General features: G+C 37.0%; 1 protein-coding gene across 6 annotated transcripts in view; it reads right to left on the bottom strand.

The window, feature by feature from the left end:
• The window catches only part of TRPC4 (transient receptor potential cation channel subfamily C member 4), a gene marked incomplete at both ends in the record, with an annotated part of 143,569 nt that extends 132,211 nt beyond the window's left edge, over positions 1-11,358 (bottom strand). For all 6 annotated transcript variants that reach the window (XM_080799214.1, XM_080799215.1, XM_080799216.1 and 3 more), the window contains one exon: positions 10,981-11,358. In XM_080799214.1, the coding sequence (XP_080655340.1) occupies positions 10,981-11,358 (378 nt within the window). The remainder of the gene's footprint in view (positions 1-10,980) is intronic.
• Positions 11,359-12,010: the final 652 nt, after the last annotated feature.

Genomic DNA, 12,010 nt, shown 5'->3' with positions numbered 1-12,010 from the left:
AGATTCAGCTGTGTATTATATATTATTACTCTTTTTTATCTTGAAGTGGGCAATTGATTGTTGGATTAGATTCCTTGCATTCAAGGGTTTCTTTGTGGTCATTTTTTTTTATTAAATCGTTGACTTTATGATCACATTTTAATCATATTTTGATCAGAGTTGCAACCAGAGAAATAAAAAAAGTAACAGAATAAAAGAATAAGTGAGGAAATACATGATCCTTTTATCAAAACTTTGCTCACCAAAACCATTCTACTAAATTTCTCGTGTCTTTTCATCTTGAGTTGTCCTCCTCCTCTCTGCTACTGCAGAGCCAAAGGAGCAGAAGCCAGTGATTCTAGAACAAGAATAATATAGTGATTCTATATCGCCTGTGCTTAGTACAAATAAAAGAACACTGTAGGGGTGATTGTACCAGATAACCTTTAGAATCTCTTCCAAACCTAAACAATAGGGATTTTAAGGAAAAAACAGTTCCATTTTCCTTTATTTTTATTATGAAGGGGCGTGTGCATGCATGCACAAACATATGTGTGTGTACATATATGTGTGTGTATACACATATGCATATACTTCTTGGTATTGTGAAGTTCACTAGGTAGGGGAAAGTGATACATATTTTCAACATAATATTCTAAGAAATATAAAGGTGTGTGTAGGCTATGATGGGAACAAACAAGAGGGATATTTCATTCCATCAAGGTTTCACAATTTATCGTACACATGAACGAGGAGAAAGATTTGTGTTGTCTGCAAAATAGCCTCCTCCAGCCTAGGATACAAGGTCCCTCTCTGCAGACTCCACCGTCAGGTTCCAAGACAAGCTCCTCTCTGAGCCCTCAGCCTGTGTGTCTGGCCAAGCACAGGGTGATGCTGTGATGAGCACTACTCAACGTGTCATCTACACTCCCGTTAATATGCTCCTCTCAGCTCTTGCTAGCAATTTCTCTGTGCGCAAGCACTGCTCCCTCAATACAGCCAGTCTTTTCCTACAACAATCTAGGGGGATTGAGGACATCAGATAACCAGTTTCGTAAAATCATTAACTGAAAAGCACTTAAAATTGGATCAGGAGCCTGGTCTGAAGGAATTTCAGGATGCTTCTGTGGAGTCAGGATGTGGAGAGAGCTTTCTATGCTGCTCAAAGACCAAGTTGTGGCATGTTCTCAGAGGCTGAGCTTGCTGGATGTATCTGATGGCCAAAGTAACCGGGCAGTTTGGCAAAGGAAGAGTAAAGACCATGAACACAGGGTACCTACATTCAGAACTCCCTTGGGAAAATTACTCCATTCCTCTGAGCTTCAATTTCCTGATGTATGAGACAGCGATGTAAAATGGTCTTGAGAACACCTGGCACATTGAAATGCCCAATTACTGCTAACAATTTTTATTAGTAACCTTTGATCTGCAACCACTATAGCATAATGTAATAGAAATGTACAATGCATTTAAACTATTTGCTTTTTCAAATTATGTATTGTTTTTGAGGAAAACTAGTCAATATACGGCTAATTGAGAATTCACTGACATTTTGAGCAGGGATAATACACATAACAAAGTCTAAATAAATGCATAATTATTTCTAATTTATACTTTATTCATCATGGTGTTTTTGTATTAAAAATTCACTTTTATATATGATGGTAGTAAAATGGCTTAACAATTAAACCTGTATCTCCAAATCAAACAAACCTCTTTCCCCCAGGAAAATCCAGAAATCAAGGAGGAATATTGCAATTAGGTTACACACATGAGGAGTGAGGATCCCTCAAAGTTAAACCTAACTCCACTCACTCATGATCTCATTTAAGGGGAAAAAAACTAGGGATTCAGTTGGTAAATCTGCAATTATGAATTTCTCTTATCTTGCATAAACCACCCATTCCTCTGGGTAGTCTATAAATTGGTCCTCCTGTGCTCCGAGCTCATAGTTTAGAATTATTGTCAAGCGTTTCTAATACATGATTCAAACAACAGTGACTTGGAACATTGATATATCTAGAAGTTAATTGATCCAGAAAATTACTGCATAAAGAGAAAATTGTGGTAATGAAAATGAGAGCACTCTTTCTTTCTAACTGCTTGAAAAATTTGTTCTTGAACATTTAAAATTCCACACTACTTAAATCCTCATTTTCTTATGTTTCAGATTTTACAGTAATAAAATTTTACTTATTTTGCATCTAATCAGAGAATAAGTGAATATAGTAAGTTGAAGAAAGGGGGCATTTTGAAAACAGTTATGAGACATTCTAATCATAATAGTTATTTTTTTATAATTCCCAGTTATATTAACACCTTATCTATTTGATTAATTATAGTTGTTAAATGACTCAACTGTGATTCCTTAGTGATTAATTTTTCAACTACTATAATTAATTAAGTTCAATGAATATGTTGCTTACTGAGACATCATGTTAATATTTTTAGATTTAATCACAACATTTATAATGGATTAAGGGAATTTAATAAAAATGACTCCAAAAAAGCTTTTCACCAAAGCTCATATTTGAAACATTAGTTTCAATCTCTCTTATTCTAACATAAACTCACTCTTCATACTAGCACTAACTTCACAATGCATTTGCTTGGGGCAATATTTAGCCTCTTCAATCATATATGCATTTTTAATTAAATTTAATTTACTAAGTATAAAATGATAAATAGTATCAAGGTGGAGGGACTTACTGGGCTAACTCTCTTAATGTTAGGCACTTTGAGGTGTTAATTAATGTTTACAACAACCTTTTGAGTAAAGACTATAATCCCCCTCTTCTTTACAAGCAAGTCAAGACCCTAAAGATTAAATGATTTGCCTGAGATGATAAAACAGGATTTATATCCAAATTTTTCTCTCTCTCAACTCTCTTCACCATATTTCACTCCTTCTTGGTCCAAAAATGGGGATAAGGGCTCTAATTTGTATATTCCTACTTTTTAAAAGATTTTATTTATTTACTTATTTATTTAAGAGAAAGAGCACGCACATGAGTGTGTGGTCGTGGGGAGGTTGATTCGGGGCTTCATCCCAAGTCCCTAAGAGCAGACCAGAGCCAAAGGCAGATGCTTAATGGACTGGGCTACCCAGGCACCCCTTATATATTCTTATTGTGGATGGAAATATCTCAATGCTTGGAGTTTTGTTCAATTCCTTGAACCTGTTTTTTTTTTTTTTTTCCACTTGGTTTTTAGAAAAGGCTAAAAGCCTTTTTCTCTTGTGGGTTGCAAACATATTTAATGATTATTATTATTTTACTTTAATAATAAGTGTGGTATGCTTTAAGGAAAAAGCAAGGGCATGGGTTTCAAAGGGATTATTTATAATTGGCTGGTCTTCAAGAAGAATAAAATGTCAATGGAACTATGGAAGTTAAATGGTGTATTATGTGATGAGTCAGAATGACCAGTTAGCTTATGCCTTGTCATCATATTAACAGTACAACATAGGCTACCTTTTAAAAATTCTTCCATTTAGGACGGAATTATTCATATCTCTCATGATTGTCATTTGCCAGCTGACAAAACACAATCCATGCTCAATGTTATAATAGATTTTAAACTTTCTGCTGTGGAATAATAAGACTCAATTTGATTTTTAGACTTTCAAAGTACTTGTTAATAAAAAATACTTTAAACCGGTTACTACTTTATATCATTGGGGATAGGTTTCAGCTTTTTCATATTAATGGTATATTTAGACAATATTGTAAACAATTTTTCTATTGATGGTTTAAATCAGAATAGACAGAAAGTATAATTAATGATTTCTCTACTACGTCACACGATAGGATAAGTATTTTTGAGGGAGAACATCTTTAATACTTTACTATATTTCTCTCTCTTGCCCACTCTTCCTCTCAGTCTTGCTCTCTCTGAATTTTGATAGTTCCTAAGATTATGGTCACACTGTCAATACCCGGGCTGTAATAAAAATAACCCAAAGAGGTAACCTCAATTGGTTAACTACTGAGGAAAGTAATTTTTTTCATTACAAGGGCGGCTGTAAAGACTAGGACCTACAGATGGTCTTAGCACACAGTATCATTTATGAGGCATCATAGAAAGTTCATGGGAGGGGCGCCTGGGTGGTTCAGTGGGTTAAAGCCTCTGCCTTTGGCTCAGGTCATGATCTCGGGGTCCTGGGATCGAGCCCCATATCAAGCTCTCTGCTCAGCGGGGAGCCTGCTTCCCCCCACCTCTCTGCCTGCTTCTCTGCCTACTTGTGATCTTTGTCTGTAAATAAATAAATAAAATCTTTAAAAAAAAGAAAAAAGAAAGTTCATGGGACTGTGGCATTTGTTCCGAAGCCCAATGAGGGAAATGAAATGAGTGCAAGAGTTAAAAGTAAATTTTTCAGGGTATCTGAAGTCTTGAGGCAGAAAGCAAATGGTTTCAATCTGAAAATTTTAGATTTAAGAGCATAGTTCTCTGCCCAGTAACCAGAGATATATTTATTAGTACTCATATCGATTGAAATAAAAATGGTCTTTAGTTTTAGTCGGCAGGGTATATTTTGGGTTGGATATATATTTGCATTAACATGCTAATGCTGGGGGCAACTGGCGGGGAGCAGTCAGTCAGGTGTCTGACTCTCGATTTTGGCTCAGGTCATGATCTGAGGGTCCTGGAATCAGGCCCCCTATCAGCCTCCACACTTAGCATGGAGTCTTCTTTGGAGTCTCTCTTCCTCTGCCTCTGCCCCCTCCCTGCCCCCACCCCCACCTTTCTCTCTCTCTCTCTCTCTCTCTCTCTCTCTAATAAACAAAGAAAATCTTTTAAAAATGCCAAAACATCCCAAAGCCAGTCTCTTATTTCAGACTCTGTTTTTCTGATCACATGATGGGCACTGTTTCTAAAGTCATAAATTGTATTAGCAAATCTACTGAAACTACTTAAAAAAAGTTCCCCTACATGCACTGAAATGAAAAGGAAAAGAGTAAACTGAATTAAATTCTCCTTTGCTCTCTCTGAATAGGGTTTCCAATGACTGCATTTTTCAAATGAAAAAAGAAGTCATGCACTCTAGAGGGTAAATTGCCAATGCCGAACTTCATCTTCTCCACATATGTTGTGTCATTAAGATATTTGTCAACAGGAAAATAGATTATGGCATAATACAGTGGTAACAGGATAGTATGCTATTATAATGGGTTACCTTATAAAATACTTTCATAGAATTTGAACACTAGACTTTAAGAAGCAAATAAATTGATACTAAGACTCTAATTAAGAGCTAAGAAAATCAAAAGCTCAGAATGACTGAGACATTTGTCCTGTTAGAAAGTGGTGAATGGGGTTAGAAGTCAGCGTCTCTATCCCTCAGCTCTGTTCCTTCCCAACACTTCCCAGCTTCTAATGACTTTGTCATTCTTTAGTATTTATTGAGCAACCAGATTATAAATACTATAATATTCAAGATAGAGATCCTCAAGATCCCTTGAATATGGAGATCTAGAGACTCTTTTAAACTTATCTCTTATCCCAAATGAGGATGATTAACTCAGGATTTCAACGACTCCCATTCACACTGGTGTAGTGGCTTCAGCTTGAGAGCATACAGTTATCTTTCAAGACTCTTAAGTTCCATCACTTTGTGACCTGGAACATGTCGATTTTACCTTTTTACGACTTCATTTATAAATGAGGAAAACAATAGCACCTACGTTTGTACAAAATGCTTATCATAGTAGCTGGCATAGTGACAGGCTTAATGAATATTATCTAGTATTATTGCTTTTACAAAGAAAATTACCACCAGCATCATCATTCAGGCTATCTCAAGGTTCATTTTCTAGCTATTAATTTATATATAGATCCTTTCAGTCAGGTCAAATACCAAGTCCACTGGGTCCCTCTTTCCCTTTTTTGTAAAATGAAGTGATTGGGATAGGTAATCTCCAAGATCTCTCAAAGTTATAAAATCTGATATTCTTTTTTTAAATTTTTTTTATTTTTATTTTTTGTAAAGATTTTATTTATTTATATGACAGACAGATCACAAGTAGGCAGAGAGACAGGCAGAGAGAGAAAGGGGAGGAAGCAGGCTCCCTTCTGAGCAGAGAGCCTGATGCGGGGCTCAATCCCAGGACCCTGAGACCATGACCTGAGCTGAAGGTAGAGGCTTTAACACACTGAGCCACCCAGGCGCCCCTGATATTCTTTTTAAAAAGACTTATTTATTTATTTGAGAGAGAGAGAGAGAATGAGAGAGTGGGTGGAGGAAGGGGCAGAGAGAGAGGGAGAGAAATCTTTAAACAGACTCCCTGCTGAGCACAGAGCCCAATAAGGGGCTCAATCCCAGGACCCTGACCTCATGACCTGAGCCAAAATCAAGAGCCAGACACTTAACTGACTGCACCACCCAGGTGACCCTAAAAGTCTGATATTCTTTTCAATAGAGCTTTGAAATAAATTTCTTCAAATGAAATACTCTAGGCTTAACTGTTGAACTAATCAGTAAATGTTTAGTGAAATCTTCTTCCCAAAGAATGGAAAAATATAATAAACATATTAGTAAAATTGGGAGAATCTCATATATTAAATATCACTTAATCATTAGTATATAAGGGCATTAACTGAAATCTCCTACAGGCCAGGTTAGCACAGTAGAGTTCAATACACCTAACATAAAATATACAATCACAGGTATTCTATAACTTCCAACTTCCTCTTAAGTCAGTGGTTCTTAAAGTGCTGTCTCCCGACCAGCAGCATTGCTATGGAACCGTAAGTTCCAGGGTCTCATTCCAGACCTGCTGGATCAGAGACACATGGGGCGGGATCCAGCAACCCGTGTTTTATTAAACACTTCCAGTGATTCTAATGGTGCTGAAGGCTGAGAACCACTTTCTAAGTGGAAAAATGGAAAAGAAAGCTCTGTTTCGGATAAACATGCACTGAAGCAGCTGAAACTGAAATTGAATGTGGCCTTGAATTTGGCCTGAGATGACGTCAAGGAGAAAGGTCTGCTAGAAATAATTAAAAGTCAAGTAACTAATCAATTGGCTCAAAACTGGGGCTAAGAAGCCACTCTCAGTTATCCCCTGTAGAGAAATAAGGTACTCAGAAGGTGAAAGAAAAGTACAATAAAATTATCAGAGAATATCAGAGTAATGATTGTAGCAAGGGAGCAGTCCCAGTAAGACATGTGATGTTCAGTCTTCCTGCTTAATGCAGAGAATCACACGTTCCTTATGCTGTCTACTATATGAAAGAAAGTATTACTCTTTCCATTTGTTGACAGTAAATTAAAAATAAATCACTAGAACTCAATACTCTGATTTATGTTGGTCTGTATTAAATATGGAAGGAAATAATTAATGATCTATGCCCATCTATTTATCTGGCAAAACTGAAATACCTTTGTTAGATGCTGCACTGAGAAAATCTTTTAATAGGCTAATAATCACAAACATTTAAACAATTTATAAGAGCAAGGAAAGAAAATCAATGTCAGAGTGATAAGAAGACAGGAGGCTTCAAAGTCCTCACTATCATCTATGTATCAATCCCAGACTCCTTTCTTAAGTCCAAAATTTCAAATTGCCTCCTAGATGTCAATTTCAACAAAATAAAAAACTGAGTATATCCAATCAGGTCCTATAGACCATGTCCTATAGTCTCTATGCTAGTGAATGGAGTTAACTTTTTCTAGGTATACACCCGTCAGCAGCCGTCCTCCTTCTTCTTAGGCCCTTCTCCTACCTCTTCATGTCCTCTACCTACTAAGAGTTTGTATATACCAAATCCAGTCAATACCTAAGAATTTATTTCTCCTTCATCTTTTCCACTGTAATCACTCTTACTCGTATCCCCATGATATTTTTCCTCTCTTCACAACTAGACCTTCAGACTCCAAAGAATAGGAACAATGTCTACCCCCTAGCATCCAGCACAAGGCCAGGCACAATAAGCATATGCAAATAGTAACTTGTGCTCTGGAGAATGTACACAAACCAATCTGAAACTCACAGCTCCTATGACTTCTGGATGCCATGCACACTGTGTCTTCTTCCAGACAAGAAAGGAATGTGTGATGAACTTATAGAAGAGTATATTTCCTGATCCACATTTCTCACTTTTTAAGTTCTTTTTTAAATTTTTTTTTATTTATTTACTTTTGTGTGTGAGAGAGAAGGAGAAAGAGAGTTGGCATGGGTAGGGGGAAGGGCAGAGAGAGAAGCAGATTCCCCGCTGAGCAGGGTGCCCGATGCCCGGCTCAAAGCGGGGCTCAATCCCAGGACCCTGGTACTATAACTTAAGCCAAAGGCAGATGCTTAACCGACTGAGCCACCCAGGTGCTCACATTTTAGGTTCTTAAATAAGTGTTCTAATAATCAGATTTGTATAATTTTTGTATTATATCCTTATTCTTGACTCATTTCTGGACAAGTCAGGTTTATTTCGTCCACTTGGATATTATTGTTTCTAGGTATAAACACTTGGCTTTAGTGATCTCAATAGAATTAACAGCAATGTGTCCCACAGTCTTTGGGGGATGCCCATGAGATTAGAAATTCTGAAAATTATAATAATACACAAAATGGCTTACAACAATCACAGGAATCATCTAAAAAATTAAAATTTGTGAGAAAAAAATTCCTGTCAAGAACATATTTGCTACATACAACACAGATTTATGGAAACTTACTCCAAAACGTGTTGGCTGTACCTAAGAAATGTATTATCTAAGTAAATCAGAGATAAACAGCCAAGCTCTAATGGGATTTACTGTATCTCCCACTCCCAGCCCAGAGAGCATCTTTTGTATGCTACATTGTATACATATTATGTTCTAACAATAATGTACCATTGGTTTTGTTCTTTCAAAATTACCAAATTCAAACAAAAAGATACATTTTTTTTTTTTGTTGTTTATTCTTAGTGCCTTCACAGAAGAGGAATTCTAGAATGTACAAATACAAAAGGAAAATTCTTGGCCAGCAAATAGATACAAGAGAAATCTTCCAGAAACACATGGCCTGGGATATTTCTGACTCCTGGCAGACTGCAAACCTTTACTGCCTTTTGTTAATAATCAGGGTTCAGATCAAGTGCCTGTAAGGAGCCAGGACCTACTTGTGAGACTAGAGTTTAGCTCAGAAGTTGAATATCTTCCAACAAACACTCTTATAATAGCAGATATCTTCTCCAGACACCAAATTACTCTGGCCAGCACAAATGTCATTTGCTAAAGAGACACTGAAATGTATGGCCAGTGTTCTCTACAAAACAGAGCTAAAGTTATTTAGTAATAAATGTAAAAAGTCCACTTAATGACAGTTTTGTCCTTTAGATTTGGTGCAATCTAAAATGATCTAGACCGCAGTCACAACATCGGCTTCATGGTCCCCTATATGGACATAAGACAAGAGGGTGTACAACACAAGGTCGTTGTTGTTAGAAACCATGGGGTACAACTAGAAGAAATTTCAAAATCACAAGGTGACAAAAGAAGCATCAATTAAACTTACACAGAAGGAAACAGACTCCTACTCATTCCTATCTGTGTCTGCAGTTCCCTTTGTGGTAAAAGCCTGGGCTATGACATATATTTTTATCTATTACCATGACCTGGCCACTCCTGTCAAGGTTTGTACAAGCTTCAAAGGACAGATGCAACAGGTGAATTTTCTGCCAGTAAAATTTTAGCGATATGATGCGAAAGTAACACACAAACAACGGGATATGAAACCAACCACAAAAAGCTAGTAAAGCAAAAAGCAAAGATGTTGTCCTTGTGGACTGTTGCTTTCTGAAAGCTGGGGTCAGGTAAGGGGAAGGGGTGAAGGGTGGGCAGGCATAAAAAAGGACCATAGAACACAGGCTTTTGAGAATGCAGCAAGAGTTCTTTTTTTTTTTTTTTTTTTTTTTCCAGGAGACACCCAGCCATGAAGTTGCTCTGCTAATAATGGCAAGGATTCTGATAAAAGTCCTCCAGTAAAGCAGAGATAACAGGAGTTACAGCAGAACTGGCTTTAAAAGAATGCAGCATCTCCTAACAGTCTGCCCTCTGCAGAGACTGTGCATTACCCAATACAGCAGAAATGGCTACAATGGAATCACACACATTTGAAGATTTTATTCTAAAAGGCACATTTTTGCAGTATGTGCAATGTCTTTGCAATTAGTCAATAGGACCTGAAGCAGGGAAGTGAAGGGTTCAGTGTGAGAGGAAAAAGGATCCAATAGACAATTCGGATACAGGGCAGTCACAAACAGAAGGGTCTAGACAGACAAGAACAGATTCCTTTTTCGTTCTTGTTTATGATTTCTCCACTCCCTTAGTGATTAAAAAAAAAAAAAGTCAAACAACAACAACAAAAATAGGAAGACAGGAAAAAAAACCCCACACATTGTAGAATTGTGTGCCATTTTAGCATATTTTCATTTAGTGATGACACTAAGATATAGCAACATTTTGACATGCAGTTAAGCCTATAGTCAGGGGTTAGGTATTTTCCAATAACCCTTTTTTTATTTGCCTCAATTTAAAAGAATCCACTGGAGTTTGCTAATGAACAATAACAAAATTAGATGATACAATTCACATCTACTTGCAGTAAGATGCAGAATTCCAGAACAGGCAAGCAGATGAAACAGGAAAATTAGCAAACGGATTCAGCCTGCTGCGGCAGAGTGTTGGAAATGAGAAGGCAAGAGGAAAAATACCCACACATACAGAGTGAGCCTCAGACAACATTCTAGGCTAGGCATTACATAGGAATATTTCCAATGAATGGGAAGCCGCCATGGGCCCTTTTGTTCTGCTTTAGTTCTCACTGAAGGGCTGGTCTGCCAGGGCGTGACGGGCAGATGTCGCTGACTGTCGGCAGGTGTGAAGCGTGTACTTACCACTAGTTCTCTATCATAATAGTTCTGATTTCCGTGCTTCTAATTCTTAAAATTTAGAGAGAATCTGAATATCCACAGAAACCTTCTGCCAGGAAAATCTATCAAAAACGGTGCTTTGGCACGTACCTGTTTTTCGCCACTGGGCTTTTTGTGGTTCAGTAACAGCTCAACAGCCCCGACAACTTCCTTCCTGATAGCGTGTAATAGGGCATCTCCAACATAGACATTAAAGCTTAAAAGTAGTTCAATGAGCTCCAAGTTCTCGTTTTCAATTGCAATGAGGAGAGCAGTTCTTCCAAGAGGGTCGATGCAATTAATATTGATTTTAAAATAAATTTCAGCTTCCTCCAGGGATTTCTTGACACTTGCATAATCTCCCTTTTCCACAGCATTTAAGTAGGCTTTTTCTGACGGTGAGAGTTCTGATTCCGCTCGGACTATCCTTAGAGGGATCCGATCTCTGTAGGGAGCATTCACATTCCTTTTGTAGTAGAACTGAGCCATGTTTCATGCCATGCTATTTCCTTGTCCCTGAAAGTGCAAAGAGAACCCAAAATACACAAGGATTAGTGCTGGTACACCTATTAATCATGGTGCATCACACTTAACAACTAACAATAATGCCAATAATAACAATGATACCATTTTATTAAATAATAAGAGTTCTTTTCTCCTCCAACAGTGGAAACAGACTTAATCATTATTCAGTTATATAGAAACACAATTGCAAATTCCTAATCTAAGAGGAATAAAAACTGGGAATGTTACTTAAAAGGTAACATCTGTCAGAGGATATACCTGCAATTTTTGGAAATTATTTACAAAATGTGTCATAGCAGAGAACCTTGAAAATCAAAGGCTATATTTTCGAAGTCCTAAAACTGGACTGAGGATACTCAAATGTATCATCCACTGTCAAATTTGCTCATCATGGAGATGCTGTCAAAACTATGAAATATCACTTTCTTAGAAAAATGCTTTTCATTTGTCATGTATTATATTCTTAAAGTTAGTAATTACTGACATCAAAGTTAATGTGAATTAATAATATTAATGTCAATAAAATATCATATTGAAACCTGACGAGTATAATTTTTTTCCCACTTGTAAGTGACTTCACTGAGGGGGAAAGAACTGAGATATTAATGATCAAGAT

Source organism: Martes martes, assembly GCF_963455335.1.
Source record: "Martes martes genome assembly, chromosome: 3".
In the NCBI taxonomy this organism is placed as follows: domain Eukaryota; kingdom Metazoa; phylum Chordata; class Mammalia; order Carnivora; family Mustelidae; genus Martes; species Martes martes.
Note: the sequence above shows the minus strand (reverse complement) of the source record. Positions and strands in the feature narration are given on the sequence as shown.